The sequence below is a fragment of the Mustela nivalis genome (genome assembly GCF_964662115.1).
Source record: "Mustela nivalis genome assembly, chromosome: 8".
Lineage (NCBI taxonomy): Eukaryota > Metazoa > Chordata > Mammalia > Carnivora > Mustelidae > Mustela > Mustela nivalis.
The window spans coordinates 133,652,074-133,672,744 of record NC_139027.1 but is presented as its reverse complement, the minus strand read 5'-3'; the positions used below and the strand labels follow the sequence as shown (position 1 = coordinate 133,672,744).

At 40.8% G+C, this 20,671-nt stretch overlaps 1 protein-coding gene across 5 annotated transcripts in view; it reads left to right on the top strand.

The window, feature by feature from the left end:
* ADNP (activity dependent neuroprotector homeobox) overlaps nucleotides 1-20,607 on the top strand; it is a 31,762-nt gene extending 11,155 nt beyond the window's left edge. For 3 of the 5 annotated variants that reach the window (XM_082744915.1, XM_082744912.1, XM_082744913.1), the window contains 3 exons: nucleotides 12,370-12,482; nucleotides 14,276-14,368; nucleotides 16,414-20,607. In XM_082744915.1, coding sequence (XP_082601041.1) covers nucleotides 12,375-12,482; nucleotides 14,276-14,368; nucleotides 16,414-19,524 — 3,312 coding nt within the window. In that variant the 5' untranslated portion in view covers nucleotides 12,370-12,374 and the 3' untranslated portion in view covers nucleotides 19,525-20,607. Of the gene's footprint in view, nucleotides 1-12,016; nucleotides 12,067-12,369; nucleotides 12,483-14,275; nucleotides 14,369-16,413 lie in introns of all 5 variants that reach the window. The other 2 variants (XM_082744914.1, XM_082744916.1) reach the window with 2 other exon arrangements.
* Nucleotides 20,608-20,671: the final 64 nt, after the last annotated feature.

Sequence of the window (20,671 nt, the reverse complement as noted above, 5' to 3'; positions counted from 1 at the left end):
GTTTTAATGACTTCTAAGTGTAATGTCCTTTGTCATTAAGTACACTCACATTGTCATGCAGCCTTTACTACTGTTTATCTCCAGAACTTTTTTCATCTTACAAAACTGAATCCTATACCCATTAAACACCCAAGTCTCCATTCTCCTCTCTACCCAGCCCTTGACAACCACCTTCTTCTGTCTGAATTTCACTTTCAGTACTCATATGAGTAGAAGCACAAAAAGTATTTGCCCTTTTGCGATCAGCTTATTTCAGTTAGCAGGTCTTCAAGGTTCGTCTGTTTCCACTAACCACATTTTAACATTTAATTTCATTCAATGTTAACACTTATTTTTTTTTAAGATTTTATTTATTTGAGAGAGAGGTCACAAGCAGGCAGAGAGGGGGAAGCAGGCTCCCTGCTGAGCAGAGAGCCCGAACACTTAATTTAAAGATGAAATTAATTTTAACATATCTTTAACCTGGTACATCCAAAGTATAACTTCAACATGTCAATATTTTTGAAAAAGTATTTATGAGGTATTTTGCATTTTTTCATACTAAGCCTTGGAAATCCCAAGTATGTTTTACATGTGAAAGCATACTGCAGATGGGCAGAGGACTTGAATAGATTTTTCTCCAAAGAAGACATAGAAGTAGCCAATTAACAAATGAAAAGATACTCTGTATCCATTAATCATTAGAGAAATGCACATCACACTTACAGTGAAATACTATCTCATACACGTTAAGATGGCTAGTATTAAAAAAACATTTAACGGGTGTTGGTAAGGATGTGGAGAAATAGGAAGCATTGTGCACTGTTGATGGGAATGTAAATGAAGAACCACTGTGGAACCATAAAATTACTGTGTGAAGAGATATTTGTACACCCATGTTCACAGCAGTATTCACAATAGCTAAAAGATGGAACCAGTCCAAGTGTCCCTCCCATCACCTGCCAAATGTGTGCACATATAGCGTGGAGTGTTATTCAGCCTTTAAAAGAAAGGGAATTTTGACACAGGCTCCAACATGGATAAACCTGGAAGGAAGGGATATGATGCTAAGTAAAACAAGCCAGGCACAAAAAGACAAGTACTTTGTGGTTCAACTTACATGAAGTACTTAGAGTAGTCAGAGTCAGGAGACAGTAGAATTGTGGCTGCCCAGTGAAGAGCGGGAGTTAGTATTTAATGTACAGAGCTTTAGTTTTACAACATGAAAAGAGTTCTGGAGACGGGTAGTGGTGGTGATGGTGGCATGATATTAGGACTAAGTATCACTGAACTCTGTGCTAAAAATTCTGGAGATGGTAAATTTTATGTGTGTTTTACCACAATAAAAATAAATTAATTTAAAGCATATCTCCGTTCACTTCAGACTAGCCGTATTCTACATGATGAATAGCTGTTTGTGGCTAGCATCTACCTATTGGAAGGAAAGCACAGTTCTTAAAAATTAAAAACTTTTCCAGCAGCATTAGTTTTCTTGCTGCAGGACTAAATGCTGAGATACAAAAGATTCATTTCCCTTTAAAAGAAAAATTAGATGTGCATAAAAAGCTGGAAGGGTAAGTATGCCCTGAGTTAACTCTTTACATATACTTATTTGTGTTCCTTGCCTTTTCCATATTTGTTCTATTAGGCCCAATTGCTTTTTTCTTTTGTAACAGCTTTACTGAGAGGTGCTTCATACACCATACAGTCCACCCCTTTAAAGTATACAATTTGATGTTTCTTAGTGTATTCCGAGTAGTGCAGCTAACACTGCAGTCCGTTTTTTGCGGTATCTTCATCATCCCACAAAGAACCTGGTTCCCATGAGCAGTTGCCGTCTGCTGTCCCCCGGCTCCTCTAGCCTTTGGCAACTTTACCCTTTACTCTCTAGATTTGCCTATTCTGCACCTTTTATGTAAATGGAATCATACAGTAAGCGGGCTTTTGTGACTGACTTCTTGCCCTGAGTATAATTTTGCAGGGTTCATCGATGTTCTGGCATATAGCAGTACTTCATTTTTTATGGCTGAATCATATTTCGCTGTATAAATAGACCACATTTTATTTATGGAGATTTGGGTTCTTTGTCCTTCTTAGGTATTAATGACTACTGTGAGACCATTCCTGTACAGGTTTTTGGTTTTGGGGTTTTTTGTGGGGGTTTTTTGGTGGTTTTGGTTTTTTAGGATTTTATTTACTTGAGAGAGAGTGAGCCTGGGGGCAAAGGGGCAGAGGCAGAGGAAGAGAATCTCAAGCAGACTCCCAAGCTGAGGGCGGAGCCCGTGCAGGGTTCTGTCTCACCACCCATGAGATCACAACACGAGCCAAAATCAAGAGTCAGACGCTTGACTGACTGTGAGCCCCCCAGGCACCCTCGTGTACAGGTTTTGGTGTGTATGTATGTTTTTATTTCCCAGTTGCTTTTGTAATAAAAATAAACAACTTTATTTGCAAAAAGGAGCCTAAAAGGTAGTTGAAAGCAGACTGCCCTCCTGCCTAACCTACTACTGTCCAGAAAAAGAAGGATCATTAAAGCCTCTGCTTTCCCAAGCAATTTTTGGAACAGCATGTTTTGAGTATAGATAATAAAGATAATAAAAGAGACAAAAGATACATATGTTTTTGAAATGCTGTTGTTTTGTTGAGGGATACCAAGGTTGTGGTTTTCATTTTGCAGGATATTAATACATCGGGATTATCTTCCTGATGTGAGTATCTGTTGACTCTTGGCATCCATGGTGATGGTTAAGAGCACTTTCAGGCAAGTGGGCTCAGAGCTAGGTTCTTGTTTCAGTTCTTCTCAGGATCTGACGGGACCATCTGACCTGAGATGTGTGTATTCTTAATCTGTTTCATCACTTGAGCTAGTTCGGTTGAACTTGTTTGAGGTTGTTTCAACTTAGAGTATGAAGTTCTGGCACTTTCAGTGTATGTATTTAACATGCTCTTGTTTACCTTTAATGTCTGAGATAAGAACTTCCTCTAAAAGGGTAGTGGGAGGAGCGCAGCATTTTAGATCTGGAGATAACCTTGAGACCCAGGTCTGTCACGGACAGGCTGATCACCTTAGGCCAGTTGCTTCACCTCAGTTGCTAATCTGTAAAATGAGAAGAGTATAGATGAGGCAACCCTTCCGTTCTTTCAGTGATTCACAGTGCTACATTTTGGAATCAGAATGTTCATGTCCCTTTAACTGAGAAGATACTTAAAAACTTGATAGTTAACTTCCCTTTAACCAGACTTGGATTCAGTACAGGTTTTTGTTCCCACCAACTGAACTACCTAATACTGAGAAGCACAACATGTATTTTTAAAAAATAAAAGATTTTGGTTGATTGTTGTAATATGTGTAAAGTGGCTGCCACCAACACGGTGCACCTTTTCGGAACAATAATTTTAAAATAATATTTCAGGTAGAGCATGTGACTCTTGATCTCTGGGTTATGAGTTCAAGCCTCATGTTGGGCACAGAGATTACTTTTTTAAAAATAGTAATATATTAGGGGCGTCTGTCTGGGAACCTCAGTCAGTTAAGCACCCAACTCTATTTTTGGCTCCATTCATGATCTCAGGGTCGTGGGATCAAGCCCCACATTGGGCCCTCCACCAGTCGCAGCATCTGCTTGGAATTCTCTCTCTCTTTCTCTCTAACAATAAAAATAATATAATTTTTAAGAAAATATCTAGAACTAGACAAGTGTTGTCCCACTTGACTTCTGATGGTGTCACATCTGGAAATACGTTTATTCAGGGCACCAGAGAGGTTGACAGATTGGAGCCCATCCACTAGTGATTGGCTCCTGTGATAACAGAAGTAATGGTGAAAAGAACTGAGCATGCTTGACTTGGGAGGAGGGAAGGAGGAAGGGTCTTAAAAATGTGAAAGGCTGTTCTGTGGCTAGGGAATTCGATTTCTGTAGACTGAACTGAGAACTGTGGGCTTGTGAACAGAGATGTCCAATATGGAACAAACTGCCTAGCGGGGTTTGTGCTCCGCTCACTTGTGATCAGGCGGAGAGAGTGTCTTAGATTAAAGCGGGGCTCCTTGTGGAAGGGATTCACACATTGTTTATAGACTGTGGCCAGAAGTATTGCTGTACCAGATGCTATATTTAGGGAAATGTACTCATTTTGCCTTTCATAAGTAACAAGTCTGCTTACCACAAAAAAAAAGTATAAAAACTGCGGAATTTAATCACTGATTTGGTAAAAACTTCAAAATCAAAGTGTCTTTTTTTCTGGAGGCAGTTTTGTATTTGATACAATTAACTCCACTGTAATTTTTTTTATTAGAAAATAGTAAAAGTCAGTGCAGTTAGTAGATGAGTATAGAAGAAAACAGAAGTTGGTTACATTTTCTGTTGGCTTCTTGTCTTTATTAACAGTGTTCTAATACAATAACCTTTGCAAAATAATTGGTGTTCATTATTCATAGTTGGCTTTTGGTACAAGTGTGTCTTCATTTGCAAGTAGTTTTCCTAATCCTCCTGGGCTTTACAAATAACCCCCCCCCCTTTTTTAGTTTCAACACTACTGCACATTTTCTGTTACTTAAGGAGAAAGGAAGGGGTGCCTGGGTGGCTCAGTGGGTCAAGCCACTGCCTTCGGCTCAGGTCATGATCTCAAGAGTCCTGGGATCGAGCCCCGCATCGGGCTCTCTGCTCGGCAGGGAGCCTGCTTCCTCCTCTCTCTCTGCCTGCCTCTCTGCCTGCTTGTCATCTCTCTCTGTCAAATAAATAAATAAAATCTTTAAAAAAAAAAAAAAAGAAAGGAGTCTAAACTTTATTTTCTCACCTCTGTCATGCTGCACACTTTTACTGCTAATCCAGAAGAGCATTCTGCCCTGGATTGTCAGTTACTTGTTCTGTCGTATTTGGGATTGAGAAAGAGAGGAGACAGTTAGATCTGCCTTTCTGTGAAGAGCCTCTGGCATCTGCAACGTCTTTTACCCGAGCTTATAGGAAATTGAAAGATTAGTTGCTTCTGTTTGGGACTATGTTTGTTGTTGTTGTGTAAAGAAGGAGAAGGATGGTTTCTTCCAGACCAAATGTAGGTTCTGGGCTCTCAACATGCTCACTCATCAGAGGGCTATTCTAAAAAGGCTTTATGGGGTTCATTTTTTTCAAAATACACACATATAAACCTATTTACAACTGGCTTAGTTTAAATGTAAGACCTAGTGACACCCTTAGAAAACAAATAAGGTATCTCTCTTTACTATTTCTGATCCCAGAATAGTCAGGAAAGATAAGCACTTACTGATTATAAAAAGAAACAGTGTTTTACAGTGACCACAGTTTTACTCAGTGATATTGACAGGTATTAAGTATGTTGTTGAGGGGGTGGTAGGAGGAAAAGTGAGCACATAAATAAGGAAATGATGTTTTCTTTCTGCGTGGTTTTTATTTTAATGGGTCCTAAATGTTTCCACAGAGACATCACAAAATCCGTTTTAAAAAAAAAAGTATGATCTTGGGTAGCATGAAGATTTATGACAGTCTTCTTAAAATGTCTGTGCGTCTTAACAAAACAGTACTTTTTAGTTAGTGGTTTAAAGAAACTTCAAATATATCTGATCCTTAAATCCCAGCACAGGTTATAAGATCTTTATATAAACACTTGCATCTGTGTGACATTAGAATACTCTGTTTTCTTGATTTAATATCAAAGATCTGAATTTCCTCTGTGTTAGTTTGGATTGATGATGTTACCAAAAATGAAACTGTCTATATTGTAGTAGTTAAAATGTCTTCCTAGTTTTTATTAACATAGAAAATACAACTGCTGTTTTTCTTCACTAGTAATGGACTTATTTCCAGCCTTTGATCCCACCCCCCCACCTCCACTAAAAGATTTTCTCAGATGTGTGTTTTTCTTTACAGCTTAATGTAGAAATGTTTAAAGGACACCACCAAAGTATAAACTGTATTCTAATCCTTAGGCTTACTGTGGGCTTCTGACAGCCATACTCTGATCAGGCTGTAATTTTACTCAGGGGAGATTTTCAGTAAACTTTTAGAATTCTGTTGTAGCCATCAAACTTCTGCTTTGGTTGATTGTCCACTAGGTCCTCATTCTACATTTCAGACAGCTCACCTTGGCATAAATTTTCATTAGAAGCTTAATTTAGACAAGTAACTATTTCAAGGAGATACTTAGTAACTGGGAAGTTTTCCTCCTCCTTCCTGCCAGTTCAACCTCTGAGCCCCTCCGCTTTTTTTTCTTTTTTCTTTCTTTTCTTTTCTTTTTTTTTTTTTTTAAATAAGTCAGCTAAGAGTTGTTCAGAAACAAGGGTTTCCTCTTTATGGGGGGGGGGGGGGAGCTTGTTGAAAACCATTTGTTTAGGCCAAGCAGCTTGTGTTTAGGTGCTACCAGGAAGAAGTAACCATTCCTGTCTAGCTGTCAGTGCAGTGTTAGAAACGTTTTCTTAAGAAAATTGTAAATTTGTATTCACTGATACAACTGATGCATTAGCTGTCACTCTGCAGATTTTGGTTCACAGATATAAGAAAGTTGCAGGTGATGGAAATTAGGGCATGCTATCATATTTACTTCTGTATTTTCTGGTATGTTAAATTAATACCATATGTTCTTATGAAGAACTTAGGAACCTAAGAAGGCACATAAAAATATGAAGAACTATATCCTGGAAAATGTCATGTTAACATCCACACTTGTGGTAGCTTAAAAGATAATCTGGAAAAGTTTGATCTGGAGGCTTTTTTTTTTCTCCTGGCTTGTTTGATTAACTGTGCCTGGTCAAAGGTTTAAAGTTTATGGGGTATTTTTGTTTTTGTTTTTGTTACTTTCTGTGGGCACACTTACAGATGTTTTCCTGCTTTTTCCCTACTCCAAAAAAAAAAAAAAAAAAAAAAACAAAGTGATGTCATCCTCCATCCCTTTGCAAGGAACCTTATCGTGTACATAGAAAGGCCTCATGACTCTTGGTGTATCAGGTCTTGCAAACCTTGCCTTGAGTGGGCTAAACTAGAACCATCTGCTGTCGGGATCCCCTGTCTTCCTGACCCAGAAGAATGTCAATACAACACCTGATTTGATCCAAGCCTTTTGACAGAGCTTTTGTTTCATAAATAATTATAATTGTGTTTCTCAGATGATGACTTCTTTGCTTAAGTGATGTTTAGTCATTGAGATGTTGTTATTCTTCACCTGTACAGGTTCATCCTATAGATCCTTCCTCATGAGACAGGCTCAATCTGCCTCATTTCTCTCTTGGTATGTGGAGTAAAGGAGTATTTTAGTTTTGGTATTTGGAAGGGAAAGAAACCTTTGTTTGATCAGTGTTCTATGTATGTATTCAATTCATCTCTAGCCTAGGGGTACAGATCTCAGATTTTTCATTTCTGCCATCTGACTCTTGCTTTCTAAGAAAGCACATGAGTAGAAGTTTGGCCAGGATTATTAGTAAAACTTTAATGTTTTGGACCCAATCAGTAGGTGTGGGTAAAATTCACAAAGATCAATAGGAAGGGATGTGGCTGAATCATTCAGCAATGAATTTAAATCATTCTTAAAAATTGATATTTTTGTCTTGTTCATCAGATGGCATATGCTTACCCAAACACTACTCATTTTAAGTTGTTAATAAAATACTTGCAAATGTTGACTCTGTTATTAATAGGTCATTGAGCTTTCCCCCAAATCTTTCATTGTTTATTTGTTTGTTTGTTTTTAATTTTTATTTTTGAGAGTGGGGGAGGGGCAGAGGGTGAGGTTGAGAATCTTAAGCAGTCTCCATGCCAAGTGCAGAGCCTGATGCAGGGCCATCTCATGACCCGAGCCAAAATTAAGAGTCGGACGTTTAACCAACTAAGCCACCCAGGCGCTCCCTTTTTAATATTCTAAAATATTGGGGAGAGGGGCATCTGAGTGGTTGAGTCAATTAAGCATCCAGCTCTTGATTTTGGCTTGGGTCATGATCTTGGCATTGTGGGATCAAGCTCCATGTCGGCCTCTGCACTGTGCATGAACCTGCTTAGGATTCTCTCTCTTCCTCTGGCCCTCCGCCCACACCTATCTCCCTGTCGCTTTAAAAAAAAATGGTGGAGGTGTTTGACCATTCGGTGTTTTTGTTTTTGATTCATGAAACCAGGATCCAAAGACAGAAGAACTCTGTCTTCCTAACAAACTTACTCTTTCTCCTAGACCTAATAAATAAGTGTAATTACTTGACATAAAGTTCTTCATCTTTTCTCTTGTTCACTTCCTCTTCTGTGTCCTACTACCCAGTGGGTCTACAAAGACTTTTGGTTGCAGGGAACATGAACCAAGGCTTAAGCAAAAGTGGTCGTGTATTTGGCTCTTGTTTAGAAGAGTCTTCGGAAGGGGCTGTCAGGCACAGCTGGACTGAGGACTTTAAGTATTGTCAAATGGGAGTCTTTCCCTCCCTCTGCTTTCTCCATGTAGTAGCAGGTCCTGAGTCCTTTTCAGCATCACTATCAGCCGTGTTTGGGGCACACATCCAGTTCTGCTAGTCTCAGTGTCGGCAGAGGTAGAACACTCCGATTGGTGGACCTGAGTCTGACACACACTGCTGATGGAGGAGGTGGCTCCAAGAGGCAGTTCAGCAGGCAGTAGCCATCTTCTTGACTCCAGTGGCCAGGTGCCTGCTGTGTGCTCTAGTTCCTGGCCCTTAGACATGATGGAGTATGGAAGGGAAGAACTGTGTCCTGTTCATCTCTCTGTTCCCAGCACAGTGACAAAGTATAGGTTCTTCAAAAATGATTGATAAACAGGAGAATAGTGGTTCCAGTCTATTAAATTGGATATTTTCCCCTTTTTTGCCATGAGCTGAAAGGTTTTTGGTTTGACTGGAGGAGCTCCCCTTGGTATTGGGATAATGGTGCTGACCTGGTGAAAATGGCCATTCTGACAAACAAGGAGGCTTAAGAGAAAGGACTAGCCACCTGGGGACAAATCTGGAGAGAAAGCCCATCTTCTGGCAATTTTTGACATTAAAGGCTCTTCCTACTTAAGAGTAATTATTCTAAATACTCTGTTTTTTGCCCTCTTTCTATTCAGAAATGATGGATCAGCCCTTAATCTCAAACAGTTGATTTCCTATTTACTCGGTTCCTGCCCCTCAGTCACTTATGATATGGGCCCCTTGTACACATTTCTAAATCAGAGGACTTTTCAGGGCCAGGAGTAATTCTTGTAAAAGCTTTTAAGTATGAATCAAATAGATAACATTGATGAACCCTGAAGCCAGCTGTTGATTTGAAGTTGTTTCTTTAAAGAAAAGAAAACTTATTTGACAGAACAAAGAGTGGGGAAGGAGGAACAGGAGAAGGAGAAGCAAGCTCCGTTCTCAGCAGGGTTCCTGATGCAGGCCTTGATCCCAGGGACCCCTTGAAGGTTTTTTTTGAGATTATTTATTTGTTTGACAGAGAGAGAGAAACACAGACAGAAATCACAAGTAGGTTGAGAGAGAGGGGAAAGCAGGCTCCCCGCTGAGCAGAGAACCTGATTCGGGGCTCCATCCCAGGACCCTGGAATCATGACCTGACCTGAAGGCAGAGGTTTAACCCACTGAGCCACCCAGGTGCCCCAAAGTTCTTTCTTAACAGCAAGCAAGAGGCTGGGGAAAACAACCTGTAGGGCCCTTTAGTTCTTTATCTTGTCACCCATAATTATGCTAACATTCACAGAGTTGAATTCTGGCTTGTTGCAGAAAAGCTTGATACAACAGTGGCCCCTTACAGAAGGGGAGCTCCATGGCAAAAGGATAAGAGCAGGAGGGATCCTTCTTTGCTTACATTTTAACACTGTGTACCTGTTCTATGAAGTTTTACTTAAAAAACAGGAGTCTTTGTAAATGCTTTTGATGATGCTAACACACATGAATGAATGAGTTATTCTAGCTCCAGATGGACAAAATGTTTTGTTTTTTTTTTTTAAGATTTTATTTATTTATTTATTTGACAGAGAGAGATCACAAGTAGGCAGAGAGAGAGAGAGAGGAGGAAGTAGACTCCCTGCTGAGCAGAGAGCCCGATGCGGGACTCGATCCCAGGACCCTGAGATCATGACCTGAGCTGAAGGCAGCGGCTTAACCCACTGAGCCACCCAGACGCCCCAGATGGACAAAATCTTAAGTGACCTCCATAAGCAAATACATAGAGGGTACCTCCATCTGTGGGAGAGGGCAAAGAGAAGTCCCCAGATCCAATAATAATGCCAATAATTTAATTCTACATCTTTCAGTGTAAACTTTAATTTAGATTCCTCCTAGTTGTTAATCATTTTTTTTTTTAAAACACATTTTTGTACAACATTTTCTGGTAAGCAGTGTTCAGTATTTATATGCCTGTTTAATTCAGCCTAAGTAGACTTGAGATTTACTCCATGGCTGAAATACCACATTTTATAAATTACAAGTTTCTTGTAACGAAGCTCCTTTACGAACATACTGATATTTCCAGAACTATAGGTGTATAAACTGGGTGCCTACCATGCAGGGAGGTGCTTAAGACAACTTGTTTAGCCGTGGGTGGTGGGCACTGAGAAAGCCTGATGTATTGCCCATAGGAGAATGAGTTTTCCTTTATCCTTGGCTGCAGTTTAACTCCCTGGGTGCTTTCTGTATGGACTGGAGTCTTCAGTGGTGGCGACATTTCCCAATCATTGTGTATTTGTTTCTGCTGAGATACTCAGCTGCATATAACCAGAAGGCGGGGAAAACCAGTGGCTGCCTTCTGGGCTCATCTCTCTTAAGTGAAGCAGGACTGACTTGAGAAGTTCCAAAAGAACTGCTGGATTTGGGCCCACAAAGAGTTTATGAAATGAATAGAGAAACAAGATGTCTCTTCTCAGACTTGGGCGTTGGTGGGCATCTGTTTTGATGCCTGGGCTCTTCAGAACTAGCCTGCAACATTTGCTGTATTTCTGAAACATTGCTGTCGGGTGGTTCTCTCTCAGTGACCTGGTTGTGGGAAGTTTCATTAAGCAGCAACTGATCTAATACTTTCAAAAAGATGGTTTAAAACAATTTAGCAATAAAATTTCCACAAAGAATAATGGATCTGTCTTTGAATACACATTAAATTTGTAACCAAAGTGACTTCTGAGTCCACTCGTAAGTAATATGCAGATTGTTGGATGGCAGAAAGTGTGAAGGACACACAGTCATGCTTCTTAGCTGCTGAGGATGGGAAGAGTAAGCAGTGTTTTTTAGTGAAATGCATTTCTTTTTTGGCCTCAGTTATACTTTGTACTTCATGTAGAATATTTTGAAACTTCTCAGTACTGATGACACATCCAAATTCAGAATTTGTAGGAGTTGTTTGTTTTGGTAGGCTTTACTCTTTTTTCCATTTTTCATAGTTAATATTGATTTTTGGATTAGAATAATAAATGAGGTAACATGGTACTGTATTACATTTGGATTAGTTGATTATGGTTGTACTTACAAATGGTAGTGGTATTATAGAGTAACAGTCTTTATTAATCAGTAAACCAGATTTGTGTGTATTAAACTTTAATTCCTATTGCTTTGGCTTTTGGGTTTGCCACTGGTTTTGGTTTTTGGAACTATTTAATATTCTACAAAATTTATTTGGATTATTACATTGATAAATTCTTACCGTATTTTATAGGAAACATTTATGGTCATGTAGAAGCCATACAAATACTAATTTTATTTTAACTTTTGTTTTTTAAGGAACTTGGGGGAAGTGGACCTAAATTTGTGCTTTTAATGTATTAGGTCATTTAAAGAATTTTTCAGTTCCTTCACACATACATGTAAGCTTTTCATTTTTCAAGAGGATCCTCTAAAGTCTGTAACACAGTCATCATCTGCCCTGATGCTGAGTGCCTTTGTCCAGGGGTCCTGCTGGCTGGGGGGCTAGGTACACAACCAGTAGTGTCTTTAGTTTGGATAGTATTTGGAAACACTAAAGGATATTTCTTAGCAGTGTGCAGGACAGTTCCCAGAAAACAAAAACTTCTTTTCCCTGGCACTCAAAATTTTGTGATAATGATGCTGAAATGGTGAACATTTTTCTATTTTCAGAGGCTCAACATCACAAGGAGAAAAGCACTAACTCAATTTTAAGATAATCGGTTGGTATTATTAACCTAATTCTCAATTTCAAAAAAACCAGTTTGGTGATGAACTTAATTAGAATTGTGCCAGATTAGACCCACAGTTGATATATAACATAGAGCACCCTGTTAAAAATAGAAAAGATCAGAGAGCACTTACTTTGCCTGTCTGCTTTAAAAGTAATCGGAACATACTAGATAAGGGTATCTACTCTCCTTCTTTGTCAGCGGGCCAGGGTTTGTGGTCCTACCATCAGTGGAAGTAGGAAATATTACAAGTTGTACGTGTTTTGACTTGACTTAAATTTTTTTTTCCAATAGAAACTATGTTCCAACTTCCTGTCAACAATCTTGGCAGTTTAAGAAAAGCCCGGAAAACTGTGAAAAAAATACTTAGTGACATTGGGTTGGAATACTGTAAAGAACACATAGAAGTAAGTAGCATGCCATTTTTTAAATTTTAACATGACTCAGCTTCTGATCCATTACTTTGTGTCAGCAGCCGGGATTGGTTAATTCTTAGTCGTGATTCTGAATTATAACTGCAGCATTAGCTTCACCTGAGCTTTCTCAGTTGACTTAACTTGCTCCCTTCTCCCTAAAATGGGCTTTTTCATCTTTGCATCATGAAGCAAAAGCAGATCTCCTGGTGAGGGTGTAACATGTCAGACATTTTAGGTGCTTTAAAATTGTCTCTAATTTCACATTCTTAGAACAGCCCCTGGGGGGGGGATGTAGGAATTCTTATCTCCAGTTTACAATGAAGAACCAGTAAAGATTTAGGTCCACCTCACAGCTAAGCCTATGGTCGGGTCTGTCTGCCGGCTCCAGAGCCTGTTCTCATTCTGATATGCCTGAGTGTTCTGGTTGACCTTCTGATTGGTGAGGCATGGTGGTTTGGGTGCTTGTTGTCTCTTTCCTTAGGACGAGTATTTGTTGGCCCTTCTGACCCATCATACACTATTATCTTCCCCCTTGTATAACAGTTTGGACTTTTGCAAACTGTTTTTCTGACCTTTTATCTGAGCTTTGTAGAAGCCCTGTGGGATAGCCAGTGTCCTGGTCTCCTCCTTTTCCAGATCTCATTACTCTAGGTAGGTCTTGCGGTTTAGTTGGTCAGAGCCTCTGATTGAAATATTTAAAGGTGTTTTCCCCACTAGCCTTTAAGTTCCATCTGGCCAGGAACCGTAACTACCTTGTCCCTCCGTGTATAACCAGCACCTAGCACAGTGCTGGGTACATAATAGGCATTCAGGAACTGTTTGGATGGAATTGAAAGTTAAAAAGCAATTTCCTTCATGCAACAGATTTTCTTTTCCTGACTCCCATGAATAATACTTGGGGTGGGGGGAGTATTTTCATGAAGACTGAAGCTTCTCAAAAGTGGGCTTCTCTAGTTACGTTATCCCCAGTGTGGAAGTTCACTGCCTCTCCATCCCCTCAAATTCAGGCAGATCTGCCCGATAAAACAGTCCATCTCAGTCCACTTTGCACTCAGTGGAATAATCTGCACAAGACTAAGTAATGCCAATGTTAAGGTGCCTTTTCTCTCCTGCATTTGATGTGTTCCTGCCATTATTACACCGATTACATACTGTGGAATTTATATGTGCTTGATTTTCCCACACTGAACTGTGAACCTTTTGGAGTCAAGGGGAATTTTCTCCTGAGACTTTGTATCTTCCTGGCCTGGGGGGAAACGGGCCATTAAGTTTTTACGTAAGAGTATAAATTTAACGTAGTACTGCTTACTTTTCTTCGGATAGCTTTCTTCCTTTTGTGGGTTTAGAAATCCTGAGTTTTCTTCCCCATCCATTTCTACCCTTTGTCCCCCTCAGAAGCAGAATATCACATCCATGGTGCTGTAAGCAAACATTGCTAGCTTACACTCCATTCTAATGCTACAACTGAGGAGTTACAATACTCTCATGAAAGGAGCTTTGGTATTACTACGTGACTGAAGTTTTTACTTGATTAGAACTTCCAGTGGTTTCCTTGGAAACCTTGCTGACCATTTGGGGAATGTTCAGTTGTTAGGAAATGTTGAATACAACTTCCGTATGCCTTTTTTTATTTCCTGAGCCTTATCATTCCTAGTTTAGTTCTTGGTGGGATTGGTTTTTCTGTGTGTCTTCCCAGTTCTAGCTAAGAGATGGGATTTTTAAGTAAGGTTGGGCTAGAGTTGATATCACTATGTTTTTGTAAACTTCTTTCACTGTTTTTCTAGGATTTTAAACAGTTTGAACCTAATGACTTTTATTTGAAAAACACTACATGGGAGGACGTAGGACTGTGGGACCCTTCGCTTACGAAAAATCAGGTAAGTGGCATAGGGGACTTCCCCAATGGCAGCCTCCTTGCTGTCCTCCCTTGTCAGCTCTAGGCCTCTCATAGTGATGCATTGTTTTGTGGGCAGTAACCTCGTGTGGAAAATGTCAGAGTTGATTATTTCAATTTTCCTAAGCGGCAGGGAGAACTAGGAAGAATCTTTTTTGTCATTGGACTGAAACTTTAAAGTGTAATAATGGGAAATTTGTTACTTAAATGTTCTAAGGTGTACTGTATATCAGCAGTACTTTTGCTCTTCTGTTTCTGTTTCCGAAACGTACCCTCCAATATTCTGTTCATCTAGACCATCCGTCATTTTTTTGTGTCTGTCGCAGTTCATGTTATTACTGGAGAAAGTGTTTTTTTCTGTGTGGGTATCATCCAACCTCTGGGGTTGCTAAGCCAGCACATGGGGAAGGAGATGGGTGGCTGTATAGGACAGTAGTGACAGAAAGGTGTCACTTAAATTTTTCAAATTGGAATTAAGAACACTCTTAGGTAGTCCAAGGCACCAGTGATGCCAGCAAGTATCAGGAGGTAAAGATGTAACAGAGAAGGTGGTACAGGTAGTGGTTTCTGTCCCACAGGGAGGTGTGATTGTCACGGCAGACTTTATCATTACCTATTTCAGTAGTGACTGTAGTTCTGTAATTATTTTTTTTTAAGATTTTATTTATTTATTTGACCAACAGAGATCACAAGTAGGCAGAGAGGCAGGCCGGGGAGTGGGAGGTGGCAGGAAGCAGGCTCTCTGCTGAGCAGAGAGCCCGATGTGGGGCTCGATCCCAGGACCCTGAGATCATAACTTGAGCAAAAGGCAGAGGCTTAACCCACTGAGCCACCCAGACACCCCTAGTTCTATAATTATTGAGCTCTTATACTTGGGCAAAGATTTTAAATTGTGGAAGTACTTTTACTTTTACTGCCTCAGAAATTTGAGAGTATGGTTACCTGGTTTTTTCTTATCCATACCTCAGGAAAAAAATGTAGGCACCCAGAAGTCTTCAAATGTAAAAGCCTTCCAGTGGGACATGTCGCTTAATTCGGTTTAACAAATCCCAGAGCTTCACATTCTAACACTGAATAGGGGATTGAGCTTTAAGGAGATGCAGAGTATTTTATTTTGTGTCAAACCAGTATCTGAAACAAAGTAGGTTTCTAGGGAGAAAAGCTAATCTCTTGCCCTGCTTGTGTTTCACTGGTCTTCAAAGGACAAACTGCACAGATGCTAGTGAGCGTAATTCTGGACGTTGCTCTTGGACGCCGGTGTGTCCTGCAGTACGTCAGTGGATTTTTCACATCACGCACTCCTCATAGTCTGGGAAATTTTTATTTAACTTCTTAATTTGAATCAAAGCGGCTAGCACTTCATTAGTTCTTTTGAAGCTGCTCTTGCTTGAGAAGAGAGACCGTGGCTTATAGAAGAAAGCCAGCCTTTCACATCAGTAGCTTTTTGATCAGTAATGAAATCTAAATACGACACTGCACTTGGATCAGAGGGAAGAAATGTTTTGAGATTTTTGAAGATTTTCCATGGTGGGAGGGAAGAAAGGTGTATCTTTATGTCCTACTGCCTAATGGCACTACAGCACTGAGGGCCCTGACTTTCACAGAATAGTAAATCTGGAACCTTTTGCAAGAGTGAGAGTGATTTCACAGTGTTTATTTTTGTCATTTCTAACTGTAAAATGTTTATCTTTGAAGCCATTTGTCTTTGGCTCCTCTAAAACCAATCAGCAAATATGACTTTGATCTTTTCTAAACATTGAGGGGAAGCTTGGAATGAGGGGTTTTTTTTAATACTCTGGGACTCAAATAAAATTATTTTGTTTAGAACCATTTTCTCATTTGGATTCATATTTTGCAATTTAATTTTGAAAAGGAAAAAAAATTATATTGATGCATTTGAGTTTCAGGTCTAAAAATAGCATTATATCTCTATTTTAAAAATAGAGAACATCTGGGGGAGAAAATCTAGAACCTGTTACTATCTTTTCTGAAGTGGCATTCTGATTCCAGGTTTTGTCTTTTCTTTAGGACTACCGGACGAAACCTTTTTGCTGCAGTGCTTGTCCATTTTCTTCAAAATTCTTCTCTGCCTACAAAAGTCATTTCCGGAATGTCCATAGTGAAGACTTTGAAAATAGGATTCTCCTTAATTGCCCCTACTGTACCTTCAATGCAGACAAAAAGACTTTGGAAACACACATTAAAATATTTCATGCTCCAAACGCCAGCGCACCGAGTAGCAGCCTCAGCACTTTTAAAGATAAAAGCAAAAATGATGGCCTTAAACCTAAGCAGGCTGACAGTGTAGAACAAGCTGTTTATTACTGTAAGAAGTGCACTTACCGAGATCCTCTTTATGAAATCGTTAGGAAGCACATTTACAGGGAACATTTTCAGCACGTGGCGGCGCCTTACATAGCAAAGGCAGGTGAGAAGTCACTCAACGGTGCAGTCCCTCTAGGTTCAAATGCCCGGGAAGAGAGCAGTATTCACTGCAAGAGATGCCTTTTCATGCCAAAGTCCTATGAAGCTTTGGTACAACACGTCATCGAAGACCATGAACGCATAGGCTATCAGGTCACTGCCATGATTGGGCACACAAATGTGGTGGTTCCCCGATCTAAACCCTTGATGCTAATTGCTCCCAAACCTCAAGAGAAGAAGGGCATGGGACTCCAATCAAGAATTGGTTCCCTTGCTTCTGGAAATGTCCGGTCTTTGCCATCGCAGCAGATGGTAAATCGACTCTCAATACCAAAGCCTAACTTAAATTCGACAGGAGTCAACATGATGTCCAATGTTCACCTACAGCAGAATAACTACGGAGTCAAATCTGTAGGCCAGGGCTATGGCGTTGGTCAGTCCATGAGACTGGGTCTAGGTGGCAACGCACCAGTCTCCATCCCTCAGCAGTCCCAGTCTGTGAAGCAGCTACTTCCGAGTGGCAATGGAAGATCTTACGGGCTTGGGTCAGAGCAGAGATCCCAGGCACCAGCAAGATACTCCCTGCAGTCTGCTAATGCCTCTTCTCTCTCGTCAGGCCAGTTAAAGTCTCCCTCCCTCTCCCAGTCACAGGCATCCAGAGTATTAGGTCAGTCCAGTTCCAAACCTACTGCAGCTGCCACGGGCCCTCCCCCAGCCAATACTTCCTCAACTCAAAAGTGGAAAATATGTACAATCTGTAATGAGCTTTTTCCTGAAAATGTTTATAGTGTGCACTTCGAAAAAGAACATAAAGCTGAGAAAGTCCCAGCAGTAGCCAACTACATTATGAAAATACACAATTTCACTAGCAAATGCCTCTACTGTAATCGCTATTTGCCCACAGATACCCTGCTCAACCACATGTTAATTCATGGTCTGTCTTGCCCGTATTGCCGGTCAACGTTCAATGACGTGGAAAAGATGGCGGCGCACATGCGGATGGTTCACATTGATGAAGAGATGGGACCTAAAACAGATTCTACTTTGAGCTTTGATTTGACATTGCAGCAGGGTAGTCACACTAATATCCACCTCCTTGTAACCACATACAACCTGAGGGATGCCCCAGCTGAATCTGTTGCTTACCATGCCCAGAATAACCCTCCGGTCCCTCCAAAGCCACAGCCAAAAGTTCAGGAAAAGGCAGATATCCCTGTTAAAAGTTCACCTCAGGCTGCAGTACCCTATAAAAAAGATGTTGGGAAAACCCTTTGCCCGCTTTGCTTTTCAATCCTAAAAGGACCCATATCTGATGCACTTGCCCATCACCTACGAGAGAGGCACCAAGTTATTCAGACGGTTCATCCCGTGGAAAAAAAGCTCACCTACAAATGCATCCATTGCCTTGGTGTGTACACCAGCAACATGACCGCCTCGACTATCACTTTGCATCTAGTTCACTGCAGGGGTGTTGGAAAGACCCAGAATGGCCAGGATAAGACAAATGCACCCTCTCGGCTTAATCAGTCACCGGGCCTGGCACCTGTCAAGCGCACTTACGAGCAAGTGGAATTTCCCTTGCTGAAAAAGCGAAAGTTAGACGATGATAGTGATTCGCCCAGCTTCTTTGAAGAGAAGCCTGAGGAGCCTGTTGTTTTAGCTTTAGACCCCAAGGGTCATGAAGATGATTCCTACGAAGCCAGGAAAAGCTTCCTAACGAAGTATTTCAATAAACAGCCCTATCCCACCAGGAGAGAAATTGAGAAGCTGGCTGCCAGTTTGTGGTTGTGGAAGAGTGACATTGCTTCCCATTTTAGTAACAAGAGGAAGAAGTGTGTCCGAGACTGTGAAAAATACAAGCCTGGTGTGTTACTGGGCTTCAACATGAAAGAACTCAACAAAGTGAAGCACGAGATGGATTTTGATGCTGAGTGGCTGTTTGAGAATCATGACGAGAAGGATTCCCGAGTCAATGCTAGTAAAACTGCTGACAAAAAGCTCAGCCTTGGGAAGGAAGAGGACAGCTCCTCAGACAGTTTTGAAAATTTGGAGGAAGAATCCAATGGAAGTGGTAGCCCTTTTGACCCTGTGTTTGAAGTCGAGCCTAAAATCCCCAACGATACCCCGGAGGAGCACATACCGAAGGTCATTTCTGAGGAGGCTTTAGAATCTGAGGAGAAGCTAGACCAAAAAGAGGAGGATGGTTCAAAATACGAAACTATTCATTTGACTGAGGAACCGACCAAGCTGCTGCGCGATGCCTCTGACAGTGACGTTGACCACGATGACACCGTTGAGTGGAAGGATGGTGCTTCTCCGTCTGAGAGTGGCCCCGGTTCCCAACAGGTGTCGGACTTTGAGGACAACACAAGTGAAATGAAAGCGGGAACCTGGTCTGATGAGTCTTCCCAGAGTGAAGACGCAAGAAGCAGTAAGCCAGCTGCCAAAAAAAAGGCTACCATGCAAGGCGACAGAGAGCAGTTGAAATGGAAGAATAGTTCCTATGGAAAAGTTGAAGGGTTTTGGTCCAAGGACCAGTCACAGTGGAAGAACGCATCTGAAAATGACGAGCGCTTATCTAACCCACAGATTGAGTGGCAGAATAGCACAATTGACAGTGAGGACGGGGAGCAGTTTGACAACATGACTGACGGCGTTGCCGAGCCCATGCACGGCGGCCTGACCGGCGTGAAACTGAGCAGCCAGCAGGCCTGAGTGCCCGGTTCTCCGGCACTGGGAACCAGCTGCCGCCTGGGGCTCGGCTCTGCTCTCCTCCCGGTAGGACTGCAAAGCTGTATTCTGACTGGTACCGCCTTTTGAGCGCTGGGTTACCGGGCTGTGGGGATACGAGGCCACTGCTAATCCCGGTGGTTCTTCCCATGTCTATGACACACGACTGGCTGATCTGGCTTCAGAACTTGCTGTGACAGACACAGTAAATAAATGTGAAAAACCGATAAGCTGGTGGCTCACGAACGCACATGAGGAAAAGCAGAGGTTTATTTTATCTGCCTTCTCAACATTTCTTTCCCTCTGTAAAATGTTTGGTTGGATGATCTGGGGGAAGCGTTACCCTGATTGACACGGTAGTGTAGGGCCAACATTCAAGCTACCAGTCCAATGTGTATAGTAGACTTCGGGGAAAATCAATTTTTTTTCATGTATTCATTCTGAATAGTTGAAATGTATATTTGTACAGTCTTTTAGACCTATTCAAGTGATGCCTATGATATTGTTATTGTGTACCCATCTAGATTTGTTTCTTTTTTTAGTGTTGCCCTTGCTGTGTAATAAGCGCTCTATCTAGTTTACCTAGCAAAAGCCTGAAACTGCGCTAGTATGGACTTTTGGACAGACTTAGTTTTTGCACATAACCTTGTACAATCTCGCAACAGAGGCCAGCCACATAAGATATATATCTGGACTCTCTTGTATTATAGAATTTTTCTCGTTCTGAATATCCTTGACATTACAGCTGACAGAAACAAAAACTGGCATTTCAGATCTGTTTTCTGAAATCTTTTAAGCTAAAAATCACATGCAAGAATTGACTTTGCAGCTACTAATTTTGACACCTTTTAGATCTGTATGAAAGTGTGTTGTGTTGAAGCAGCAAACCACTGAGTGCTGCATTTTGGATATTTAGTTTTATCTTTAGTTAAGCACCACCCCGGTGTATTCATTTATACCATCTAATATATGACACACTGTTGTAGTATGTATAATTTTGTGATCTTTATTTCCCTTTGTATTCATTTTAAGCATCTAAATAAATTGCTGTATTGTGCTTAATGTAAATACTTGCTTTATTACAAATTACAATCCTATGTGTCCATTATGTCGTGTGCCAGCCAAAGCCATG